Source organism: Manis javanica, chromosome 11 (assembly GCF_040802235.1).
Source record: "Manis javanica isolate MJ-LG chromosome 11, MJ_LKY, whole genome shotgun sequence".
In the NCBI taxonomy this organism is placed as follows: domain Eukaryota; kingdom Metazoa; phylum Chordata; class Mammalia; order Pholidota; family Manidae; genus Manis; species Manis javanica.
The window spans coordinates 25,775,146-25,802,730 of record NC_133166.1 but is presented as its reverse complement, the minus strand read 5'-3'; the positions used below and the strand labels follow the sequence as shown (position 1 = coordinate 25,802,730).

The window sequence follows — 27,585 nt, the reverse complement described above, 5'->3', positions numbered from 1 at the left end:
CCCCTCCTCACCTGGCTCTGGCCCATCACAGGCCCCATAATAATCATTCTTCTCGCCTGTCTCTTCTTACCCTGTATAATAAAGTTCATCAAATCCCAAGTCAGAAAAATCTCTAATCAAACTTTCAACCAGCTTTTACTCAGGAACTACCAGCTTCTGGCCACAGAAGATCCCTCACCCTCACGTAACCTCCTCACCACACGCTGATAGACCCCTCTCCGCTGAAAACTGTTCCTGGAAACAATGGCCGCAGACGCCTGGCTTCTGGCACCCGTATCCTCCTGGCACCACCATTAGAATCAACAAGTCCTCGACCTATGGTTACAGGGAACCTTCATTGATTTCCAACCTGAAGAAGTCCACATATACTCGTCCTTACTGTGGGGAGTCCTATCAACCCTTTCCTCCCAATCCTCAAGCCCTCACTCCCTTCTCCACCCCTGTTCAGCAGGAAGCAGTCAGAGAGAAAGCAACGTCCACAACCCCAGAGGAGAAAGGGGGGAATGAAGGGCCCCCACCAGTAAGATGGCAAACTTCCGGCTTCTCTTCGAGGTCCTCAGTTCCCGCCAGCGCCACCTGAAGCCCAATCACCTCTCGCCCCCCTCCCAATCCCAGCACCTAGCCAACAGCCACCAGCCCCGTAGAAGTAACACCACAATCACCCCATGCCCCTTCCTATATAACCCAGCACCTTTCTCTAATAAAGTGGAATTCTCTGGTAAATTGCTGCTGTGTGTCGCTCCTTTCCTTTCAGATCCTATATATACTTACACAAATATATGGCAATTCCTTTGCTCATTTATTGCATTTTGTAATATCTGACAAGGATGTTGCAAGAATATACAATTACAGGTAAACTTCTTTTATAAACAGGTGAAAACAAAACCTACATCGTGTATTACCAAAAAGCAAATACAGTATTTCATGTGAAGAATAAGTTTATTTCAGGAATTTGTTAGATTTAACAACTGAAACAAATCGATGTATTCCAGTAACAGAATAAAAAGACACATGGTTACCATAGCAATTAGAGACAATATCTGTTGAAATCCAATTTTTCATTCAGTAGAAAAACTTAATAGCAAATGAAGAGAAAAATAACTTCCTCAGTTTGATTCCATGACTCAACAAATCATCAAATAGTGTGCTTTCCAGTAAAATGGTGAAACTTACCCCCAGCCCATGTCAAAATCTATAAATAATTAGTCAAGGATGTTAGCTATCACCACTGGGTGTTGGTCTAGCATTTAGTAAATGTTCAAGAGAAAGAGGTGAAATGCAGAAAAATACAAACTTAAGAGAAGTGCTGCTGAACCTCAGAGGGAACCGCCCAGATGAGGGTGGGGCTGCAGACCGTTCAGGAGCTCGGGCGACGCAGGGTCATCGGGACCGCACAGTTGCAAGGATTAAAATATGGACAAAGGGTGGTGGGAAAGTAGTATTTCGAAAAGGTGTAGATGGGGAAGCCATGGTTTGTCACATTATAAAAGGAGACAGTACCAGCCTCATAGTCTAAGAAAATCCCAACACGGCGAGGGGGCACCATCATGGAGAGGAGCAGGGAAGAGGAGGATTCCTCGTAGGCTCTATATTCGTGTTTGTGGTGTAGCCCAATCACCCAGTATCCACTTTGAGGCTGGTATCGGGAGTAAACACTCTGGTTGTTTGTGAACTGGTGGAAAGAGAACGTAGGCCCCGCTGGATTACTGCACACCCCCAGGATCCAGTCGGTCTTCTTGGCCACATCTACCTCCCAGTAATGTTTTCCTGAGGAGAAGTGCTGAGAGCCCAGGACACCGCAGTCAAAATGCTCCTCCAGGTAAGACCCAGACAGCTTTGCACCCACGAATCTCACCCGTCTCCGGTTTTTAGACATGACGAGATTTAAGTTAGCTGTGTGTGGATTCAGAGTCACATCCACTGTGGGAAAAGGCACAACGTGAGCAGGTGAGAATGGGTGTGTGGGGCTTACGGCACTGACGGGACAAAGGAAGAGGGTCACAGAACTGGAACTGCATGGTGGGGGCTAGGGGAGGTAACTACACCTCAAACCTGAGAGCATGTGCGGGTCTGTCTAGGGAAGAGCACGTGAAAGAGCATAAGAACATGCAGCTCAAAAAGGCATGGTTTCTGCTTACCCCAGTAGCTCTGGACATCAGTCAGTTCTGTAATGATGAAAAAAAGTCAGTCATATTGTACAGAACCGAGAGTCTCAGGTGTGATGTCTCTCCCCCTACCTGAGTGAGGGGTGAGGCAGGGAATTTTTAAGGATGTGAGCTGGACACTTCATCCCCCCTTAAATATGAACCACATCTTCTTCAGCCCATTATGCCCCTCCCTCTCTTTGCCACTATTCCCAAATACCAACTATGCCCTCTATTCATTTATTTCTTGCTACCACAGTAATCCCACTTCCAAACTCTGTCCCCTCAATCTGCTCACCTCTAAACACTCGCAGCATCTTTTTCAGATCTGGGGCTCGAAACACACTCTTCAGCTTGGTGGGGAGAGCTTCTGGCTTCTTCAAAGTGCAGAACTCACTCCTGGAGAGACGAGACCTCATGAACCTCCTACACGGCTGACCTTGGGTCCCTCCAGCATCTGTGTCTCCCTCAACTCCCAGGCTCCCTGGAGAGCTTCAATGCTCTTCCTCAAGAAAATTAGCATGGTTCTGCAAAGAACCCTGGCAGGGGATCCAGAAGACCTGGACTAGAAACTAGTTTCCCACAATATGTGTCAACTTTGGTAAGATTTAACCTGTCAAAGCTTCAATTTGTTTGTTTTGTTATTTTTGTAAGATACAGTAAATCTCCCTTCTTTCTCTCTATATCCTAGAGATTGCATAAAATTAAATCAAATAATGGCTGGGAAATCTTTTGCTACCTGTAAAACAATACAAAACACTTTACATGTCAGTGTCATCATAGAGGGTCTACCACAGGGGCTGGAGATATCTGCGTGTCGACAGGCAGAACCCCAGGAACCTGCAGCCAGCTGGGGCTTTGAGACCGTAAAGTGAAGAGCTCCCTTCTGAAGAGTCTGTGAGCTTAGGCCTCAGGATCTCCCAGAGGCCAAGGAATAAGGGCCTTCAGAATGGCATCTTAAGATTCACTCTCTCAATGTTACGCCAGTTGGAGAAAGGAGACAACACCTTCACCTCCAGATGGAGAGTGAAGACTTGAGAAGGGACAGCAGGCTCCATATTCCATGTGTCTGGGAGGAGCTGAAAGGTACCAGGTATGTGGGCAACTTTAGAAGTCACCCTGATGGATGGGATTCTACAGTATGTGAAAGAGAAGAGAACAAGCTCTGTTCCAGGGTTAAAACCACTCTTCTCAAGACCTCAGGTATGTTTTTAGTGTAACTGAGCAAGATGGGCATCTGAGGGGAACTAGGTTGAGCAAGGCATGGACTGTCCAAAGCCAAGGGAGAAAGGGAAATTTAAGGCAGATGTTCTAAGCGCTGATTCTTTGATCTTGCGAAGTAATGCAGATGGGAAATTTCCCTCTGATAATATACATGGACAAAAAAAACAAAACCAAACAAACAAAAACTTGTATAGTTTGAAGGAGCTGTAAACTACTGGAATTAGGGCTGGAAGCAGGTACAGAGGTTTGGGAAAAAGGAGTCCCATTGCGGGGGACTAGGGGAGTCAATGGTACTGCAACCCTTTATGCTTAAAAAGACACTACCGTCCCCAGTTTGTGAACTCCCTATCACCCAAATTCTCCTACCACAGAAACTGGGCCATCCCTTTATCTTTAGGGACCCCAAAATTCTCATGATGAGCAGTTCAAGACACTACAGTCCTAGATCTCTCCTGTCTTGTGACTTTTTTTCCCTTTCCCACTGAACACACATTAACTCTATGGATATAGGGATCTTTTGTTAATCCAAGGGAACCACCTCATGTTCTCCTACCTTTTTGTGACATCACTCACATCCTAGGGAGGAAAGAGACATGTTAAGTCAAGGAGTAATAGGCCTTATCCTCTAATATAGCGTCTCCCATGTTCCTCATCCCATACCCACCACCTTGTGATATGATGGGAATAAAGATGGCCCTGATATATGGGGGCCACAAAGTGGATAAGAACTCAGGGTAGAACTGTCCCCAAGGCCCTACACAGCGATGTCAGGAAATTCATTCATTCATTATTAGCTTTGTTGTTACAACAGTGTGTGGGTATGTGTGTGCATGTATGTATAATGTTTTATATATATATATGTATATCATCTATTATTTGCATTGTGACTGGCACTAGAGAATCCCACATGATTAAATTATAATTTCTGCCCTCAAGATGCTTACATTCTGGTTGCTAAGGATACAAGGGCCTTACCTGTGGTTGTCTCTCAAACCTCACCTCCATTAGCCTTCTATGCTACCTTTGCTGATGTCATCTATTTTTCCTGATTTTAATGCACACATGTGTTATAATTCCAAAATCTGTACTTCTGCTCAGATTTTTCTTACACACCCAGCCAATGAGCCATGGTACCACAAACTCAAGATGTTTAAAAGAAAACTTACTTTTCCTGAAACCATGAGGTCTCTGTTATCTTCCATCTTCTTCAGTGATACGAACATCCATTCAGTCAACAAATTTAGACAAAAAACTCTCCTAAAAATGACTTTATATTCACCATGATGTTTCATCTTAAACCAAGCTGCCCATTTCACATCCTTAATCTCTTAGCCACCTGCTCTTCACCTGGTCACTGATACTGCCTGCATTGTTTGTGCAGAGCTACCTCCTGGCCTCCTGTTTGGTCTCCCTAACTTTTGCTCTATCCACCTTAATGATGCTGGAGAAAAGGTCCACGGTTTGATCAGTGTAACACAGGAGGAATCAAACTGGCCTGAATATAGGAAGTAGTAGGGGTGGTAGGTGTGTCAGCTTACATGCAGCTTCCAGGGTCCCATCACTCGTAAGGGTTGTACTAAGCAACTCCACAATCAGATCAGTGAGTCCTTTCTCAGCTATTTCTCTTACATTAGCTGTATTCTCAGGGTTCATAATTTGAAACTTGAAAGCTGCAGGCTTGCATCTGGCTATCAATCTTAATGGGAAGCAATGTCACACAGATAGGGAAAATAGAAGGAGGAATGTGGCAGTGATGGACAAGTTCTGGAAAAATTGACTGTGACGTAGCACTCAAGTTAAAATGCCCATCAGGCAGTCATACTAATGGGGCTGAGAGCCTTCACAGGTGCTTGGATGAGGATATAAATTCATGATCCCTTTGCACTTATAGAGGAATTTTTACAGCTTGAGGAGCCCATGGAGGGGCTAGAACAAGGTGGGTGGAAAGTATTAGGGTAACCCAACACCAAAGATGAAAATAAAAGGCCAGCAAGAACAAAATGAAGATATGAAGCCAGCAGCGGTGATTGAGGAAAAGCTCCAACAGGTGGAAAGCAACTACCCCATGACCCCAAAAATAGGGTCCAAGAACAAGTAAGGAAATAATGATTCTACCAGCAAAAGGAGAGCAAGAGGGAGGCAAGAGGGCAAACAGAAAATAAAGAACAGTCTGAAGGTTCTATAATGTCACAAGGTACATCTGGCCTCCACTTCAGTCACACTATATTCATGCTACACAGAAAGTACCTGCTCAGATTTCAACCTCAGCTCAAGCTCCATCAAATATCTCTAGATGTGCCATGTTGCACCCTCCCAACAACCCCAACATACTGACCAGAGCCCAGTTTTCTTCAAGCCCTAAAAGATGTGTGCAAACTCCTATTACAACACGTTAAATGATTTTGCCCCAGAGAAGATAGTGAAAGCACAGAAAGGCTAGAGACTACATAAAGAATGTCTCAGTACTTGAGTTTGGTAAGCTTGATAAGCTTGGTATATGTTTCCTTATGAGTAACTTGAAAGAGAAATACCTGACAAATCCCCAAACAGCATCAGAGAAAACCAGTGCCCAGAGGCCAGCGATTCTCAACAAGGGGACAGGGGAGAGGGGATATGCACCCCTAGGCAGGGACATATGGCAATGTGTGGAGGGCTTTCGGCTGTCACAGCTGGAGCGGTTCTACTAGCATCTAGTGGATGGAGACCAGGGATGCTGCTGAGCATCTTACAATGTACAGGGCGCCCCCAGAGCAAAGAATTGTCCAGGCCAAAATGTCAATAATGCTGAGATTCAGAAATGCTGCCATAGAACCTCACAGGATACAATACATCTTCTCCACAGTATCTAATGAACTTTTTATATATAATAAATAAAAATGAGACATTCCCTTAGCATGTGTACTTTTAATTATCCTATGTGTTATACATGACTTCTGCACAGTTTATTAAGAAAAAGGCATGGGAGGGTCAAAGGGAAGTTTTTTTGCCCCTACTAGGCTATCAGCCCCATATCATAAGGAATGGAAATCAGACTCTCTTTGCCCCGACTCCCAGGCTGGGGGCGCCTTCATGCCCCCACTCTCTGGCTGGGGGCACCCTCATGAGTCTCACCTGCAGCAGCTCCACTGCCGACCCTTGACACCGCCACTCCAGATGTGAGATGAGTTCTCTCAGCGACTGGTTCTGCTGGAACAGCTCATTCTCAGCCTCTTCTAAAATACTCAGTCCCTTCCTCTCTTCCTCCTCCAGATTTTTCAGTTGCTGCTGCTCCTCTTTGTCCAGGATGATTCTCAATTTACTGAACTCTGTCTGGATCCTGTGTCTCTCAGGTTCCATCTGATTCTTCAGGAACATGGAAGAGAAAGAGTCTGCTAGGCTGCTGAGCTAAGGGTCTCCTCTACAGAGGGTGGGGGAGTCAGGCTCAGCTCTGCCCTCCTGGCAGGTCTCACTGGGAGAGGCGGTGGAAACGGGGCAGTAAGTCCTGCAGAGCCTGTTCTTGCCCTCTGTCTCTTCAACTCTTCCCAGACCACTAGCCCCAGGTGGCCTTACCTCGGCCTCCTAGACGCAGACTGCAATGCCCGGGTTAGGGTCAGATTCCAAGCAGCCTCCCTGGCCTCTTAAGCCTCGGCATTGGCCTCCCTTCTAGTTCTGAATACTGACGTAGGTATGATTGGCCTGTGCCAACCTGTCTTTCCAGGAGGTTTCAGAGCTTGAAACTGCAAAACAAGGTCTAATCCAGAAATTAGGGGCTGTCAATGGCCATGGCTCCTCTCCTATGGGACTGTCTTTAAAATACCTAGATTCCCTTTTGATTTGTTCATTTTCTAATTCCCCCTTCCCCCACACACCAAGAACACCCTTGGGTGTTGCTGTGGTGGGCTAGGTGGTGGGAAGCTCCTCCATCCAGTCGGGAACAGACAAGACAAGTTTCTGTGCCTGTGTTCCCATGCCCATCCTGCTTCTTGTGCCAGGACACCTCTGGAATAATCCCTTACCTTCCAGGATGCCCTCTTCTCCATGATAACAGCTTTAAGCTTCTCAGCTTCCTGCTGCTCTTGCCTCAGCTTCTTCAGAGACTCCTGGAACTTCTCCTGGAAGAAACATATCAAGTCAAGCAGGGTCAAGCATTGTCTCAGTGCCTGGATGTGGAATAATGGGGTAGAGATTATTCTGACCTCAGAAGAAGCCTGTCTTGCCCTAGGTTGGAAAACTGAGAACACCCAAGTATCTTCTACACACAGGGAATGGAAACCAATGGGAGCAAGCTGCCTCTCCTCCCTCCCGGGGAAAACTCACTGCCAGCAAACCCCCGACCCTCAATCCACCAAGCCCCCACACTCTGCCCCCAGCAGCGTCCTCTTCTCAAAAGGCCATGCAGAGCTGATCTTGGGAGCAAGAGATAAAATCTCTGTCTACTCTTGGCCATGGGGCATTTTCTAGGTTCATTCCTCTGGTTAAATGGAAAGACTACAGAGAAATTAGATTAGATCATGAAGTTAAAATCTGCCAAGTACTCTGTTCCTCCCTGTCTCCCACCAGCTGGCACTCCTGGGCTCCCACCTGGTACTCCTGAGCAACCTCCTCCATGAGGAAGGTGCGGTGACCGCGGTGCTCCTGAGACCGCTCACAGAGCCAGCAAATCAGCTTCCCATCCTCCTTACAGAAGAGCTGGAGTTTCTCCCCATGGTGCACACAGAGAATCACCTTCAGCTGCCTGCCTGAGCCCAACAACACCTCCCTGAGCCTCTCCACTATGTTGGCCAGGTGCCGATTGGGCCGCAGGTTCCCAGGCTGGTAGCTGGTCTGGCACACAGGACAGCTGCTCTCCCTTTCCTGGCCGATCACCAGTTCCTTGCTACTCCTTGTGATGCAGGCTTGGCAGAAGCTGTGGCCACAGTCCAGGCTCAGGGGTTCCGTGAGGAGCTCCAGGCAGATGGGGCAGGTCACCTCATCTCGTATGTCCACCAGCACTGCTGAAGTCATCATAGCCACTCCCCTGGCTCCTGCTTGCCCAGCTCTCAGGTCTAAGGTACTTCCTGCTTCCAGAATCGTGCTAGATGGGCAAACAAAAAAAAGGGTCAGCATAAGAGATGAGGAAGGAAAAAGGGATGCTGACTATTTTGGATAAAGAGGTCAGACCCCTGGGGTAACTCCCAACATGTTCTTTACCCCAGTTCACATTAGACATCAATTTTCACCCTCATTAGAGCAATACTGATGACTCCCTTTCACTCCTATTGTTTGGAGGGGCAAACTAAGGCCCCAGAGAGGAGTGGCCCTGTATGCACCACTGTGTCTCACCTTGTCTCAGCCCACCACAAACACGCCCTCAATGTTAAAAGCACCAAACCACGCTGCTGCCTCAGGATATTTGCACTGGCCGGTACTGCTGCAAGCAAAAGGCTTTGCCCTGACATCTGCCTGACTCTGACTTCATTCAGCTCTCTCCTTACATGTTCCTTATCAAAGGGTCTGCTCAGCTAAAGCACTCTCGATATACGTACCTGTTTGATTTTTCTTATTACCACAGTTAAACAGTTCACTGCTGTATCCTCAGACCTACCAGTGCCTGACACACAGGTTCTCAACTTCAGGTGAATAAAAATCTAGATACACAGGTTCTAGATCTTTCTCCTAATTCCTCCATAGATGATTAGACTTTTCTCATGAGCATTTTTGCTTCTTTATGCCATTACTCAGGTATTGCTCTCCAGTGTCTAATTCCCAAGTTCAAAGGATCATTTATTTGTGAAGATGCTTCCACCTTCTAACTGCTGTTCTACATACAGCCCTTTCGTCTCTCACAGTCATCTTCCCAGAAAAACCCAAAGAAACACTGACCACAATAACATGAGGTCATATTTCTACAACTAACACTTTTATAAGTGGCTGTGATGTGGAAATCACATTCCTCTGTTTTCTCTATCCCTCATAGGAAAACTCTGAATAAGTAAGAGTAGTTTTGACCCTTTGTAAGGAAATAAAGAGACCTTAAATGACTTTATAAAATCACATATCTTATTAAGTCCTAGAATTGGCATAACCTGACATGTCCAGAGTCCTGGTTCAAAGCTCTGTCCTGAACCTCAAAACATTAACCAGTCAGTCAGTGGAAGCAGTGGTGAAAAGTCAGACACAGACCCCGTGCCTAAGGAGTGTGGGAACGGGAGAGTTCCCACGCGGCGGAGACATTTCCCAGGGCCCATCACAAACTCCTACAGGAGCCTCCACGTGTCGGGAGAGGGGACGGGTAGGTGGTCGAGGCCACATGTTCTAGTGACAGGACAGTTCTCAGAGGATGTGAGGTATGTGGGGGCTGGATGGGACAAAGAGGACTTAGAGCATTTTGAGACAGAGTTTTGGAATCACTAACTGGATAAATGTGTAAAAATGGGGGGAGGGAGGTAAGAAATACTGATACTTGCTCATCATGGATGAACCTTGAAAACACTGTGTTAAGTGAATGGAGCCAGACATAAAATACCACTTATTATATCTACTTATATGAAACGTCTAGAGTAGACAAGTATATAAACCCAGAAAGTAGGTTAGTGGTTGCCAGGAGAGGGAATGGGGAGTGGCTGCTAGTGGGTTTAGGATTTCTTTTGTGGGTGATGAAAATATTCTGGAATGAGAGAGTGGTGCTTGTTGAATAGCTGTGTGATTCTACCAAAAAACCCCATTGCATTTTATATTATGTGGACTATAGCTCAGTTAAAAAAAAATTGTATGAGAGGTTGAAAGGAGAGCGGAAGGTTACCTGGTGGCTTCATTTCAGAGCTCTCCAACCCCAAAGCTTTGACACAAGGCATGCTATGGGAGGTCTCAGAGTCCAGCATAGTACTGCTGTATTTGGTGGGGAGATAATGATGCACGTAATAAATACTTACCAATAGGTATAACGTTTCGACTTCCAGCAGGAAACAAATCCATTTTTTAAGACATAGCCAAAGAAAATCATCATTCATGCATATAAATATATATGCATAAAAGTATTTGTTTCATGGAATAGTGGAAGAAAGGCAGGAAATAATCACCAATACCATTTTCTAATTACTTTTTATGTGCTAGGCAAAGGCTGAATGCTTTACAGACATTATGTGACCAAATCCTATGCTAATTCTATCAGGTTATAAGTTTAATGACACCTATTTTACGAATGTGAAAAGTGAATTTCTTAAGAAGATATTTAATCACCAATAGCCTCAGATGGAGCAAATGACAGAGTGAAGATTATAAACTGGTTTTATGTAGCTCCAAATGTCAAGCTGCTAACCAGCCCATCTCATTGGCCTGCCTAGTTCTTACGAAAAACATTTCTTCATGCCACCCATACCACCTGGAAGGCCATGCAGATAGATCGTGATGTGCCTTGGCTTGTTTCTGTCCATGTCCTGACTGGTGCTTGTTTTCTGGTTTTGGCTGCACTGATTCAGCATAGCAGTCCCTTCCTCCTGGCATTTGAAAGCATTCTGCAGCTCTTCCTAAATTATCTGTAGGCTCCTTCTCTAGCCAAGCTCTGCTTCATTCCAGGGACGTGGGCTGCTTCCCTTAGGCTGGCACCATGGGGCAGAAGAGAAAGCACAGGCAATACAGTAACACAGACCCAGGTCTGCATCCTGAATGTATGGTCCTAGTTCTGCAACACTAGGGTAATTCCTGATCTGACATGGCTTAATCTTTTGTGAACTGCCAAAATCAATCCCTCCCTAAGAGTGTAATTATGACAATTACCTGAGTCAATGTGTAGAGGAGTCTCAATAAAAATGAATAAAAACACCTATGGGGGCCACAGCTCTCCAATCCTTCAGGACCCTTACCTCTTACCTTGAAGAAAAGGGCCTCTTCAGTATTTTTACCAGGGACAGAGCCGTTATGGTAGATTGGCAACTCTAATAATATCTGTTATACGAATGAATGAATCACTTTCTCACCTGCTTTCAGATTTTCTTACTTCTTTTGGACCTAGAGAAAAATCAGCTATCTCAATTCAAAACAAGATTTAATGAGATGGCATTTAAGGACCATGTGAGAAAGCTGGACCTGACCCAGTTTGTCTCTGTGTGTCTGGGACAAGATCAGGTAAGAAAGCTAGAAGTACCTTTAACTAGACAACTAGAGATGCGAGAACTTACTCTAACTTTATTTTTTTTGTCTCGGCTGAATTAAGATAGATGTCCTTATTGAAAAACACTATTTTTTTCTCATTCTGCAAAGTTTTCAGTTGTTAAATTATATTACTGTTGTCTTATATCACAGTGAGAATTTTTTTGGAGACATTTAATCTAATTTATTTATTATTCCAGCATTGAATCACTTTCACTGGAGGCCATTTGCTCTGCCTGCCCACCTGGAGTCTTATTTGGAGCCACTCAGAAACACACTGCCTAGCTGAAGTCACACTAGCCCTGGTCCCTGTTGTAATCCTCACCCATAGGTGCTGAGAGCATGTGTGATTCCATAAAGGATCAAAGGTGATACCATGGAGTGAAGGTATTTTCTTCAATAATGGTGCTGGGACAACAGGACATCCACATGCAGTAAAATTAATCTAGACAAGTACCTTATACCCTTCATCAAAGTTAACTTGGAGTGGATCAAAACCTAAATGTAAAACATGAAGTTGATAGGAGAAACTCCTAGAAGATAACAGAGGAGAAAACCTACATAACCTTGGGTATGGGAATGTCTTTTCTTAATTGATATTTTTGTTGATTTTTTAAGTCTTATTTTAGTTTCAGGTATACAACACAGTGGTTCAACAGTTACCCATATTATTAAATCCTCACCCCCAGTAGTACAGCTACTATCTGTCACATAGGAATAAGTTACAGAATCATTGGCTGGATTCTCCATGCTATACTATCCCCAGGACCAACCTACTTTATGATTGAAAATTTCTGTGCCCCTTATCCCCTTCACTCTCCCTACTCACTCACCCCAACCCCTCTCCCATGGTAACCACCAGTCACTTCTCAGTGTCTATATGAATCTACTGCTGTTTTTGTTCCTTCTGTTTTGCTTTGCTTTTATATTCCACAAATATGTGAAATCAGATGGTATTTTTCTTCTCTGCCTGGCTTATTTCACTGAGCATAAAGGTAATGTATTTTTACATCTAACATTATAACACAAAAGACACAATCCATGAAATAAATAATAGCAAGTTGGAATTCATTAAAATTAAAAACTGCTTTGCAAAGATAATGTCACAAGAAATGAAAGGACAAGCCACAGAGTGAGAAAAATATTTGCAAAAGACACATCTGATAAAGGACTGTTACCCTAAACACTTAGTACAGAACTCTTAAAACTCAACAACAATAAAAAAACCCAAAACCTGATTAAAAAACAAGTCAAAACTTTAACAGACATCTCACCAAAGATACACAGATGGAAAATAAACATGAAAAGATGCTCCGCATTATGTCATGAGAGAAATGCAAAGTAAAACAGCAATCTCACTATAGGCTTGTTAGAATGACCAAAATCTGGAACACACACAACACCAAATGCTGGCAATGATGTGGAGCCACAGGAACTCTCATTCATTGCTAGTGGGACAAAAATCAGAGAGCCCTTAGAAAGACAGTTTGGTGGCTTCATACAAAACCGAATATACTCCTACAAAATGATCTGTCAACTACCTCCTTGGTTTTTACCCAAAGGAGATGAAAACTTATGTGTATGAAGATGTTTCTAGCAACTTCAAAACTGGAAGCAACCAAGTTGTCCTTCATAGGTGAGTGGCCAAATAAACTGTGTGGTACAAACAAGGGAATGTTTAGTGTTAAAAAGAAATGAACTATTAAAGCATAAGACTTGAAAAATGGTAAATATATATTATTAAGCAAAAGAAGTCTATCTAAAATGCTTCAGACTGTGATTTCAGTCTATGATATTCTGGAAAAGGCAAAACTACAGGGTCAATAAAATGATCAGTGGTTGCCAAGGGTTGGGGTGAAGGCCAAGAACAGGTAGAGCACGGGGGATTTTAGGGCAGTTTCAATACTCTGTATGAGATTACAATGATGGATATATGCCTTTATGCATTTGTCCAAACCCACGAAGGCACAACAAGAGTGAACCACAATGTAAACTACAGACTTTGGGTGACTATGATGTGTCAATGCAGGTGCATCAATTTTAACAAATGTGCCAGTCTGGTGGGGGATAATGAGGAAGGCTATGCATGTGTGGGATAGGGAGTATGTGGGAAATATCTGTACCTTTCCCTTTATTTTCTGGGACAATAAAACTGCTCTGAAAAAATGTCTAATAAAAAATTTTTAGTGATTTTTACTTAGTATTTTAACTGAAGGGCCACTCCATCTCCCCTCTAAAACACATGTAGCACTCACATTATTAATTTCAGACAAAAGTGTACTTGGTAAAAACTATTCTCCCAGGGGAGAGTTTCTGCACCATAAATGCAATGAAATAATAGTCAAACACTGGAAATAACCCATAAACCCATTACTTGGCAAACGAACAAACTGGAATATCTATACAACGGCTTATTACCAAACAATGAAATGGAGCTACAGACACATACAAGATAAATCTCAAAAGCATTATGCAAAATGAAAGAAGCTAGACACCAAAGATAAGTTGCTATGATTTCATGTACATGAAATACTAGAAAAGAGAAAGCTATACTAATTGAAAGCATATCAGTGGATGCCAGTACCCACAGCTATGAAAAGGGAATGAATTGCAAAGAGACACAAGGAGACTTTTGGGGTGATGGAAATACCCTTTATATATCACGATTTTGTTGGTGGTTACACAACTGCTGACATGTCAAAACTGACAGAATTGTGTGCTTAAAATTGATACCATACTAGATATAAATTATTATCCATCAGAGCTGACAAAAACAAAACAAAGAAGAAATGCAATGAGAAAAATTGGAGGCTTGGGTTTCTGATCTTCTAAGCATAAATTACACTGTTTTCTCAAATATGGTTGCCACATGCAGCTATTCAGCGCTTGAAATGTCACTAGTTGAAATTATATATTTTAAGTATAAATACATATGGGGGACTAAACAAGATGGTAGCATGAGAAATGAGGCAGAAACCTCCTCCCAAAACCACATATAACACGAAAATACACCAAATGCAACTAATCCTGAAAGAGTGATCCAAAAGAAGACTACAACAGACTGCCTACATCTGGGGAAGAGAAGACCTTACGGAAAGGGTAAAGCAGCAAAGCCATGATCTGGAGGGACCCAAGCCCATCCCCACCCCACCTCATTGGTGGGAGAAAGAAAAATGGAGTGTGGAGGGAGTAGAAGTCCAGGACTGCTAAACACCCACCCCTGGAGATTTGCTCAAGGAGCACAAACCCACATTACATGGTGCTCTGGAGATTAGAGAGGTTGGACAGCAAACACAGGTGGAATACTTGGAGAGACTGAGATTCTAGCTGTTTGTGGAGAACAGGTACCCACAATGGGATGCTCTGGGACAAAAGAAAGACAGGCACTTTGAAAGACTTCCCAACAGCAAGAGGGGTGCTAAAGGGGCAAGGATTGCACAGAGCTTGCTGCTCAAGATAAAGGAAAGGTGGACAAAATTGTCCCAGCACACTCAGCCAAGCAGGATGGGAACATTCAGGAGCTTCAGGTGCTCCATCCCCCTGGCTGGCAATGCAGCAGGCCCCACAATGGCGAAATGCAAGCTGCTGCACCTTCCGCCAAGCCAGCACTGATCCACCTGTCTGCTGCTCCCGCTATTGCACCAGGCCAGCTGGAGGGTGACTACAAGGGCATAATGCAGAGGCTCCTCCCTGTGCACTCATCCCACTGGCCCTGGCAGCAGAGGCAGGCACTGCAGCCAGGAAAAAAGGAAAGAGCTCTCTCCTCCTGGCAGGCACTGGTACTGATATCTTGAGACCCATGCCATCACTCCAGGGGCTGGGACGCTCCAGATAGAAGAGCTTCTGGGCACTAGAGGGTGCTGCCTACATAGTTATTATTCCTTAGTGATTATTAGAATTATGAAATGGCAAAGGAATTTAGTCCAAACAAAAATCTCACAAACACCAGGATGGGGGCTAAGTAAAACTGAAGTCACCAATCTTGATAAAGATTTAAAAATAAAAATCATAAACATGCTCATGGAGCTATAGATAAATATTCATGACCTCAGGGAGGAATTCAAGAAAGAGACAGAAACTTTGAAAAATACAGTATCCAAAATGAAATGTACAATGAAGGGATTTAAAAGAAGCTTAGATGAGGCAGAGGAGAGGGTAAATGAAATAGATATTAGAGAACAGGAATACAAAGAAGGAGGCACACAGATCTCCCAACATAAGAGACCCAAGGACAAGGACAGAGTATTAAAAGCAGCCAGAGAGAGAAAAAAGATCACATAAAAAGGAAAACCCATCAGGCTATCAACAGATTTCTCAGCAAAGACCTTACAGGCCAGAAGGGAGTGACATGATATAATTAATACAATGAAACAGAAGGACCTCCAACCAGGAATACTCTACCTGGCAAGATTATCATTTAAATTTGAAGCAGGGATTAAACAATTTCCAGATAAGCAGAAGTGGAGGGAATACACCTCCCACAAACCATCTCTACAGTGTATTTTGGAGGTACTGCTATAGATGGCAGTGCTCCTAAGGCTAAATAACTGTCACTAGAGAAAATAAAACCACAGTAAAGGAAGTAGACCAATTAATTTCTAACCAAATGCAAAATTAAATCAATTACCCACGAAATCAGTCAAGGGATATACAAAGAGTACAGGATATGACAATTAATATATAAAGAGTAGAGGAGGAAGAAAAAGAAGGGAGAGAAAAAAAAAAGAACCTTTAGATTATGTTCGAAATAGCATAATAAGTGAGTTAAGTTAGACTGTTAGATAGTAAAGAAGCTGCCCTTGCACCTTTGGTAACCATGAATCTAAAGCCTGCAATGGCAATAAGTTCATATCTATTGATAATCACCCTAAATGTAAATGGACTGAATGTACCAAGAAAAGACACAGAGTTGCAGAATGGATAAAAAAAGCAAGATCCATCTATATGCTGCCTACAAGAGACTCACTTCAAACCCAAAGACATAGACAGACTAAAAGTAAAGGGATGGAAAAAAATATTTCATGCAAATAACAGGAAGAAAAAAGCAGGAGTTGCAGTACTTGTATCAGACAAAATAGACTTCAAAACAAAGTAACAAGAAACAAAGAAGGAAATTACATAATGATAAAGTGGTCAGTCCAACAAGAGAATATAACCATTATAAATATCTATGCACCCAACACAGGAGCACCTACATGTGTGAAAGAAATGCTAACAGAATTAAAGGGGGAAATAGAATGCAATACATTCATTTTAGGAGACTTCAACATACCACTCACTCCAAAGGACAGATCAACCAGATAGAAAATAAGGAGACAGAGGCACTGAACAACACAGTAAAACACATGGACCTAACACACATCTACAGAACACTCCACTCAAAAGCACCAGGAAGCACATTCTTCTCAAGTGCACATGGAACATTTTCCAGAATAGATCACATAGTAGAACAGAAACAGAGCCTCAGTAAATTCAGAAAGACTGAAATTGTACCAGCTTCTCAGACCACAAAGGTATGAAACTAGAAATAAATTATGCAAAGAAAACAAAAAGCCCACAAAGACATGGAGTCTTAACAATATGCTCCTAAATAATCAATGAATCACTGACCAAATAAAAAGAGATCAAGCAATATATGGAGACAAATGAAAACAACAGCTCAACACCCCAGAATATGTGGGACACAGCAAAGGCAGTTCTTAAAGGAAAGTATATAGCAATACAAGCTTATCTCAAGAAAGAAGAACAATCCCAAAAGAACAGTCTAAACTCACAATTAAAGAAACTAGAAAAAGAAGAACATATGAGGCCCAAAGTCAGTAGAAGGAGGGACATAATAAAGATCAGAGAAGAAATAAATAAAATCAAAAAGAATAAAACAATATAAAGAATCAATGACACCAGTAGCTGGTTCTTCAAGGAAATTAACAAAATAGATAAACTTCTTGCCAGACTTATCAAGAAAAAAAGAGAGTGCTCATACATAAACAGAATAAAAAATGAGACAGGAAAAAATACTATGGATAACACAGAAATAGAAGATTTATTAGAGATTACTATGAAAAATTACATGCTAACAACCTGGATAACCTAGAAGAAATGGACAACTTTCTAGAAAAATATAACCTTCCAAGGCTGACCCAGGAAGAAAGAGAAAATCTGAATGGACCAATGAACAGCAATAAAACTGAACTGGTAATCAAAAAATTACCTTAGAACAAAACACCTGGACCAGATGGCTTCACCACTTATTTTATCAAACTTTTATGAAGACCAAATGTCCATCCCTCCTTAAAGCTTTTCAAAAAGCAGAATAGAAGCAAATACTTCCAAACTCATTCTGCGAGGCCAGCATCACTCTAATACCAAAACCAGACAAAAACACCACAAAAAAAGAAAATCACAGACAAATATCCCTGATGAACACAGATGCAAAGATACTCAACAAAATATTAGCAGACCAAATTCAAAAATACATCAAAAAGATAATCCATCATAATCAAATAGGATTTATTCCAGGGATGCAAGGATGGTAGACTTTTCAAAAATCCATCAACATCAGCCACCACATCAACAAAAAGAGGGATAAACATCACATGATCATCTCAATAGATGCTGAAAAAGCATTTGACAAAATTCAACATCCATTCCTAATAAAAACTCTCAACAAAATGGGTATAGAGAGCAAGTACCTCAACCTTATAAAGGCCAGAAATGACAAACCCACAGTCAACATCATACTTCACAGTGAAAAGCTGAAAGCTTTTCCTCTAAAATCGGGAACAAGACAAGGATGCCCACTTTTATTCAAAATAGTACTGGAGGCAATAGCCACAGCAATCAGACAACACAAAGAAATAAAAGGCATCCAGATTGGTAAGGAAGAAGTTAAACTGTCATTGTTTGCAGATGACATGACATTGTACATAAAAAGACCCAAAAGAATTCATCCGAAAACTACTAGAATAACTGCATTCAGTGAAGTCTCAGGATACAAAATTAATACACAGAATCCTGTGACATTCCTATATACCACTGATAAACAGAAAAGAGAAACCAGGAAAACAATTCCATTTACAAATGCATCAAAAAGAATGAAATACCTAAGAATAAACCTACCCAAGGAGGTGAAATACCTATACCCTGAAAACTACAAGACACTCATTAGAGAAATTAAAGACTTCAATAAATGGAAATACATCCTGTGCTAATGGATAGGAAGAATTAATATTGTCAAAATGGCCATCCTGCCTAAAGCAATCTATAGATTCAAAGCAATACCTATCAAAATACCAATAGCATTCTTCAAAGAACTAGAATGAATAGTTCTAAAATTCATATGTAACCACAAAAGACCCCTAATAGCCAAAGCAATCCTCAGAAGGAAAAATAAAGCTGGGGAAGCTGGGGAGATTTTGCTCTCCAACTTCAAGCTCTACTAGAAAGCCACAGTAATCAAGACAAATTGGTACTGGCACAAGAACAAACCCATAGATCAATGGAACAGAACTGAGAGCCCAGATATAAACCCAAGCATACATGGTTAACTAACACACAATAAAGAAGCCATGGATATACAATGGGGAAATGACAGCCTTTTCAACAATTGATGTTGGCAAACTGGACACCTACATGTAAGAGAATGTAACTGGATTGTTGTCTGACTCCATACACAAATGTAAACTCAAAATGGATCAAATACTTGAATGTAAGTCATGAAACCATAAAACTCTTGGAAGAAAACATAGGCAAAAACCTCTTGAATATAAACATGGGCAATTTTTTTTTTCCTAAACATATCTCTTGGGCAAGGGAAACAAAAACAAAAATGAACAAATGGAACTACATGAAGCTAAAAAGTTTCTTTACAGTAAAGGACACCATTGGTAGAAGAGAAAGGCATCCTATAGTACAGGAGAATATATTCATAAATGACATATCTGATAAGCGGTTAGCATCCAAAATATATAAAAACTTACATGCCTTAACACCCAAAAACCAAAAAACCTGATTTAAAAAATGGGTGTAGGATCTCAACAGACACTTCTCCAAAGAAGAAATTCAGATGGCCAACAGGCACATGAAAAGATGCTCCACATTGCTATTATCAGGGATATGTAAATTAAAGCCACAACGAAGTAACACTTCACACTAGTTAGGATGGCCAACATAGAAAAGAGTAGGAACAACAAATGCTGGAGAGGATGCGGAGAAAGGGGAACCCTCCTACACTGTTGATGGGAATGTAAATTAGTTCAACCATTGTGGAAAGCAGTATGGAGGTCACTCAAAAAACTAAAAATAGGAGTATCATTTGACCCAGGAATTCCATTCATAGGAATTTACCCAAAGAAAACAAGATTCCTGATTCAAAGACATATGCACCTGTATGTTTATCACAGCAGTATTACAATAGCCAAGATACGGAAGCAACCTAAGTATCCATCAGTAGATGATGGATAAAGAAGTTGTGGTACATATACACAATGGAATACTATTCAACCATAAGAAGAAAACAAATCCTCCCATTTGCAAGAACATGGATGGATCTAGAGGGTATTATGTTCAGTGAAATAAGCCAGGCGGAGAAAGATAAGTACCAAATGATTTCACTCATTTGTGGAGTATGTATGACAAGGAAGCAAAACTGAAGGAACAAAACAGCAGCAGATTCACAGACTCTAAGAAGGGACTAGCAGTTACTAAAGGGAAGGGGGTAGGGAGAGAGGGAGAAGGGGATTAAGGGGCATTATGATTGGCATACACAATGTAGGGGGGTCAGGGGGAAGGCAGTATAGCACAGAGAAGACAAGTAGTGACTCTATAGCATCTTACTATGTTGATGGACAGTGACTGCAATGGGGTGTATGGGGGACTTGATTAATATGGGTGAATGTAATAACCACAATGTTGCTCATGTGAAACCTTCGTAAGATTGTGTATCAATGATACCTTAATTAAAAAAATACACACTGGATTTCAGATTTAGTTAGAAAAAATAAAACATCTAACAGTCCATACATTTATTGATATAAACTATTCTGTGGGAGAGTTTCTGCCTCATAAATGCAATGCAATAAGAGCCAAACACTGGAAATAACCTATAAACCCATTAACTGGCAAATGAACAAATTGTGGTATATCCATACAATGGCTTATTACCAAACAATGAAATGGAGCTACAGGCACAAGATAAATCTTAAAAGCATTATGCAAAATGAAAGCTAGACACCAAAGATATGTTACTGTATAACATATATATTTATATTGATTATACAGCCTAATTTTGGATACATTTAGTTAAATAAGGTACATTAAAATCAATTTCACCTGTTCCTTCTAACTTTTTAATGAGGCCACTAGGAAATTAAAAATTATATATGTTAGGCAGAAGACAGAAATGAGTGGGATGGAAAGAAGAGCCCCCCAAAGATGACTCAGGGAGTTGATCAAATAGAACCAGGAAGCCAGAAATGACTCAAAGAGTTAATCAGATGAAGCCACAGGGTCCAAGAGTGACTCAGGAAATGTCCAGGGTCCCTGAGAAAAGAAACATCACAGGCACAGGCACAGCACAGCCCCTGTCCCCATTTCACCAGTCAGAACAAGCCTAGAGAGCTGACAGATGTCAATCAAGAACCTCTCTGCCCTGCCAAAAACCACATAAAAGCCTCAGAATGAGCATCCACGCCTGGCTGTCTCACCTTAGGCAGGCCCGCTCTGTGACTCTATGCAGAGTGTGTTAAAACTTACTTTGCTTCCTTGACTTTGGTCTCTTGTCTCACTGTATCTGATTTCCCTGCGACACTGAGCCAAGTCCTTTCATTCCTAACATACATATCTCTGTTATATTTCTGTATTTCTTTTCCATCTAATGCTCTACTTTGATATTCAAGACAGAGAAGGATTTTTCAACAGAAAAAAACAGAGTTGCTGTCTCCTCAAAGACTATACATTTGAGGCTGGGGAAAGTGGAGGGGGGAATTCAGTCAGCATGCTTGGCCACATACTGGCAGGCCCTTGATCATTTCCTGCTGCAGCAGAGCGCAGCCCAGAGGAAACAGGAGAGGCTGTGTGTTCCACTAAGGCCGTGCTCCACGGGCAGTGTGGCTGGGCTGAGAGATGAATCTGGTGTATGAGGGCAGATCCCAGAGCCTGAGGTGCCAGAGCCCAGTGCACAAAATTAGCAAATGAAAGAAGCCAAACTGAGGACCAGGTGGGGCCATTATATCAGAGGCAGATGCCTGGAAAAGGTCAAGTGGTCCACTACCTAGCAGCACAGGCATCCAGGGGAATCTTTATGCAGAATGTCAGCTCACCCTGATCAATTCAGTATTTGCACTTTAATAAGGATCTCCAGGTATTCCTATGCACATAAAAGCTTCAGAAGTACTGCCGTAGGTGAGGGAGCCTCTTTCTCAAGTCAATGCAATTTAGGGTGCAAAATAGCTAGGAGGGGGTGGGAAGGGGAAGAGCCAGAAAAGAGACTGATACTTAGATCTGAAGCACCTATTAGAATGGAAGCTCACAATTCCGTATCAAAATGGCTTTCAGAATAAGTCAGTGACTGAGCAAGGAATACTGTTCCATGCTGGGGGCTCAGAATGAATTAGCAGGAAGATGGTCAGGGCTGCCTCCCAAAGCTGGGGAGCTCTAGGGAAAGTGAAGAGAAAACCTCAACAGGTGGCAAGCTGCATTCATAAGTGAATTGGGTTTTCCTGTGCTGAGGTAGTAAGTAATTTTTACCTTTGTTTAGGGTTATAGTCTCCTTTAACCTATTATCTGGAACCGGTTATCAGATGGTACTTGACAAATACTTGAACTGGAACATCAGCAGCTTCAAAGATGCCTTTAATTCACTTCAAAAGAATCTCTACCCCATGCATCTCAGAAACTTGTAATAATTAAGAAACTTTGCAAATTATTAAAATCCTGTCTTGCACAGGTTACTTTCTTCTCCCTGAGGTTTAGATAACCCATTAGCTGATTTTTTTTAGGATTCTAAGATTCTTACAGTTTTTGTTTTTGCATCTGTAATTCCTAGTTCTCAAAACTGATGCACTTTTACTTGCTTAGTGGTTAGAAGTCAAGGTCTCTTCTATCATAGTGCATTTTAGCGTATTTTATTCCCCACTACATTCAAAAACTTTTGACTGTGCTTTTTTTTAAAAGTTGGCACTGAGTTTGTCAAGAATGACAATAATTTGAGTATTTAGTCCGAGAGTCTCATGTGTTTAAACCTCTGCCTCTCTTAATCCTCACCAAAAGTATTACTCTATTTTATAGATGGAGAAATAATCTCTTAAGAGATCAGTGTCAGAGTCGGAACTTGAACGCAGGCAGCACAGGTTCTTAACCACATTTCTGTCTTGATTGATTAACCTTGTTCTTAATCTCACTTAACTCATTTGCAGAGAGAATGAAAAATAGAGATAAAATTGTATCATGACCTCCAAATGGCGGGGGGCCTCATCTGTTTCACTGCCCTATCACCTCTGTCAGAAGTGACGAGTGGCCGCGCCACAGACTGCAGGCAAATCCCTGTGACCCGCACATCGAGACAAGGAGGGGCCACGGAAGCTCCAGATGTGAGCAGCACCTGGCAGCCAAGGCCCTTGGGGGCAAACCCGGGAGTGTGAGTTCGAGAGCGGGCCGCCTCCTCGGGGCGGGTGCCTGACTCGGCCCGGCCCTGCCGCCTCCCCAGAACCGCGGGGCTCTCGGCCGGCCCCAGCCTCGGTCCCGCACAGCCCCACCTCGCCGCCGCCTCCGGGACACGCGGGGCTCGCAGGCAGGAGAGCGGGGAGGGCGCTGGCCTCAGAGCGCACGCCGGCGGCGCCCGGCTCAGCGCTTCCAAAGCGGCCGGTCCCCTGCCTCCTTCCGCTTCCAGAGCCCCGGCTTCACTTCCACTGCGCTTTACACAAACTACCCAAACTTGAGGCAGCTCACTGCGAGGTCTTCCTCCCTCTTCCTCCGCCCGCGAACGCGCACCCAGCCGCAGCGCGGGCCCGACTCACGGCGCCCCCGGGACGGCTGGCCGGGAAACGGGTCCGCTCACTAACCTGGGACCCGCGGCCTGGATGGGAGCCGAGGAATTGCGGCTGCGGCTGCGGCTCGGACGCCAAAAGACCGGCGCAAGGGGCGGGCCGAGGGAGGGAGGCGGCTGGGCCCGCCCGGGAGGCCAGCGCCCCGGGGGTGGGGGTCGGCCTGGCCTGCAGGCCTTTAGGGCTGTTCCCCGCACCTGACCCGCAGCGAAGGTGGAGGCCGTGCCGAACACAGCGCTTGTAGGGAGTCTGCAGTTTCCTTTAGCTTCCCCACAAACTGTCAGTGTTCCAATAACACTGTTAGTACACCTGTACTCCACAGTAACATATTAATTAAAATATCTAGTTATACAAGTAAGGAACGATAACTATTTAGCATCATAATGGCATGTTTTGTAAAAAGATGACTAACATTTATAATTTAAGATTGCAGATATGAAATTATATCGTGTAATTTTTACCTATATGATTAAAAAACTGTATAACTTATATAACAAAGAGTCCATAAATGTTCTTAGGTTCTTTTGAATATGTGCAAAGCTTATGAAGATTGGGAATTGTAACTATAGGGTCTCGGTTGCACAACTCAAGAAAACAACTCAGAAGAAAACGAAGGCCAGAATTCCTGACCCAAGGAGGCCTAGAGGGGCCCGACCATGTCCGGGAAGGTGAGTTGGGGGAGGGGTCCTACAGGGAAGAAGGTATCCAGATAAAAGTCAGGACAGAGGGCTGGGCAATGTGGCTACTTCAGTCAGCATAACATATTCAAAGTTCATCATGGTGTAACATGTATTAGAACTTTATTCCTTTGATGGCTGAATAATATTCCATTGTATGGATTTTCCACATTTTGTTTATTCAATTTTTAGACATACAATGGCATAGGAATGAAGTACTGATCTGGGCAACATCATCGATGAACTTTGAAAACAGTATGCTAAGTGAAAGAAACCTATCACAAAAGATGACTTGTGAATCAGTTTTTTGAAATAGCTAAATCTGAGACAGGGACCGTGGGTGTAGTCAGAGTAGAGTGAGGGCCTCTGGAGAAAAAGCAGAGCAAGATAATTACAGTCAGAACAATGTAGCAATGTGCAAAGAAGTCCCTATTGAAACTCTGTGATAAGCATTACGAAAAGTCAGAGTCACACTAATTCTCTAGGGTAAAGGTACCACACTAGGAATATAGACATCTTCAGTGAGATCAGTTAAAACTCGAAAGGCCAGCAGCAACTTGGCCTGGAATGTTTGAGTGTTCTACAGATAAAGAAAAGTGTCTCAGCATAACCCATGACTTCACTGTATCAATTTAAATCATGACACTGTAAAATTTACCTTAGCCTGCTAAAAGGCCCAGCTTATTTTAACCGTACCTATGTGCTATATTTCATTCTCTGATCCTAACCAAGTAATCTGCAACCTAGGAAAAAGACTAAATTACTACGCAAGCCCAACTATAAACAGCCCAAGAAGTTAAGAAGTAAGATTCTTAACTTGCTTCAGCAAACAGGCAACAACCCAGCCTACCTTGAGGGCAGGGTAGGTGGTCTTAATTGACATACTCCCAGAGGGAAACTGCTATCTTGAGAAAGAATCAGAGCAGAAAATTTGTTCTATTACTCATCAAAAATGAACATTCTGGGACCACTCAACAAGTCTGCACCCCTAACCCTTTACCCTCATTTCTGAAAATCCTCAACTGTGCATAAAACCCCTAGACAATGAGCCAACCACGGACTCTCTTGTCTCCTGACATGAGCCGGGAGCTCTGTCCTCTTACTTTCTGAATAAAAGCCTGTACCTTGCTCTAATACCTTGAGTGTTTGTGAAGCTCATTCTTTGGCTTCCTGAACAAGAACCCCGACATCAAATCTATAGACAAAATGATTTTTGTGGTGGCCTAAGGCACAGGGGGTGGGGAGGAGGATGAAGAAAAGGAAGAGTGATTGAAGGACACTGGTTTTTGTTAAGTGCATTGGGGGTGGGGGTGGGGGTGATGGTAATGTTCTAAAATTGATTGTGGTGATAGTGGCACAGGTTATAAATATATTTAAAAATATTGAATCATACACTTAAAATAAGTGAATTGTATGGTATGTGAATTATATTTCAACAAAGCTCTTACTTGAAAGACAGAAAGACAAAAGAAAAGAAAAGAAAGGAGAAAGAGAAACTGCCTTTATTTCCTGGAGTAGAAGAGAACAAGAAATGTGGGCTCTGGCCTCTCAATCTCTGCTTATCTGATGGTTCAGTCCCTTTATCTAAGGCTGCAGGAACGTATCTCCCATCTCATTTAGCTTCCTGCTTTAGGCTCTGCTGGACAATAGCCTTTACACAGCTACATCATGGCCCAGGATCTTTTCTGTGCTTTCTTCCCAAGCTTGAGTTACACTTTAAACCTGCAGAATTCTCTACATTTCTCCACCCAACATCAGACAATTGCTGAAGTCTGGGAGGGGAGGTGAAACCCTCCACAGGGAGTGTAAAGGCCTCCAGGTTTCACTGACCTGTACCTGTACCTGCATATGCAGATCAGGACAGAACTTAAAGAAAGCATCTGGGGGTGCATGAGGGTAAAACAGGACAGAGTGGGTTGAGGAAATGTCTTGAAGGGACAGGAGGGGCCAGATAAGCCTGCTAGAGCCAAATTCAAAATACGTCCATTCAGCCCCAGTCTGTGGTTTGGCTGGGAACTGCAGCTCCAATCAGAAAATGGGAAGAGGAAGGAATGTGTATCCCAAGCAAGGAAGGACTTTGTTGGGATCTTGAACAGCCTGTACAAAGGGCTTTGACATTACCACTGGCCAGTAGAGGAGGATACTGAGGTCTCAGCCTCAGTGATGTTTACTTTTCCTCTAAGATTTAGAAGAACAACACACCCACATCTCACTTATTAAAAAAAATAAACAATGAAAGTTGAATTGAAGCATAACAGTATGATTAATAGATATTTAGTTAAGTACTGATTAATTTTGATTTTATAGCTTACTCTCTACCTATACCACGGAGTCAATAAGTCCTTATTTTTAGTATACAGGTCTTTCATTGTTAGTATCCACATGTTTTTTGTAAGCTCTTAAAAAGTCCTGGAGTCTAACATTATGTATTTTAAGGCAAAAAAGAGGCTGGGAGAACCTGACTGGCTTGCAGAGAATAGGTGAAGTCCATCTTGTCCAAAATGGAAAGGAACGTTGGGGTGATGCCCCCAGAATCAAGAGAGTGCCACTCACCTCTGCTCCAGAGAAGACCAGCCTTCCCCCAGCCTCCACATCTCCATTTGCTAGAGCAGACAACAGTGACTTCTTCTGGATTGACCTCTGATGGTACTCACCGTCCCTCACTGTTTGAGGATCAGTAGGGACAATGCTATTATGCATTTTATACCCATTATGTCAGATGTAATAAGCTCAGGGTTCAAGATCCTTGCTCAGACCCTCAACTCCACAGGGCTCTATAAATCCAAGATTTGATTCTATATACCCTCCTCTCCAACTTCTGAAGTCCTTTTCTAGGCAATCGGGGGCATAGTCAGCTATCAGCACAATTCCCTATATTATCAACTTCTTGGAATATTCTCCTTGCTTTCTTGGTCCAACTAAAGCCTGGATCTCAAGGAGACACTTGTTCATCCTCTCCCATGGTTTTTATATCCTTGGACCCATGTTGGTATTAGTTGTCATTGGTTCATTTCTCTCCTTTCTCTGAAAACAAAATATAAAACCCCCAAATATAAAAATTCCTTTTATTAAACGACATCTCTCACTAACCATCCATGTCCCAGTTAACTGCTCACCTCTGGTTACTCCTCTTCTCTCTGCAGTGGTTTCTGCTCCTGGTTCTTGGTCTTTCTGTCTCTGTAATTCTCTTATCACAATTCTTGGTGATTTCAATACTGACATAGATGATCCTTGCCTGCTCTGACCTTCAGCAGCTCTATTCAAATCTCTTCTAAAGGAAGCATGTCTTCATCCTTAGCCTTTCACTCTCCAAAGTCAAGGTGCATGCCCTGTTATCACCAACAATTATATCTTCCTATGGCCTCCATGTCAAGTATGTCATTCTCCAGCCAT

At 42.7% G+C, this 27,585-nt stretch overlaps 1 protein-coding gene across 1 annotated transcript; it reads right to left on the bottom strand.

Moving 5' to 3' along the window:
• Positions 1-849: 849 nt before the first annotated feature.
• TRIM6 (tripartite motif containing 6) lies at positions 850-23,596 on the bottom strand. The gene is made up of 8 exons (XM_073216081.1): positions 23,534-23,596; positions 7,929-8,421; positions 7,364-7,459; positions 6,480-6,710; positions 3,922-3,944; positions 2,443-2,543; positions 2,139-2,165; positions 850-1,920 (listed from the first exon to the last, which is right to left on the bottom strand). The coding sequence occupies exons 2-8, from the start codon at positions 8,352-8,354 to the stop codon at positions 1,358-1,360; spliced, it is 1,467 nt and encodes a 488-aa protein (XP_073072182.1). The 5' UTR covers positions 8,355-8,421; positions 23,534-23,596; the 3' UTR covers positions 850-1,357.
• Positions 23,597-27,585: the final 3,989 nt, after the last annotated feature.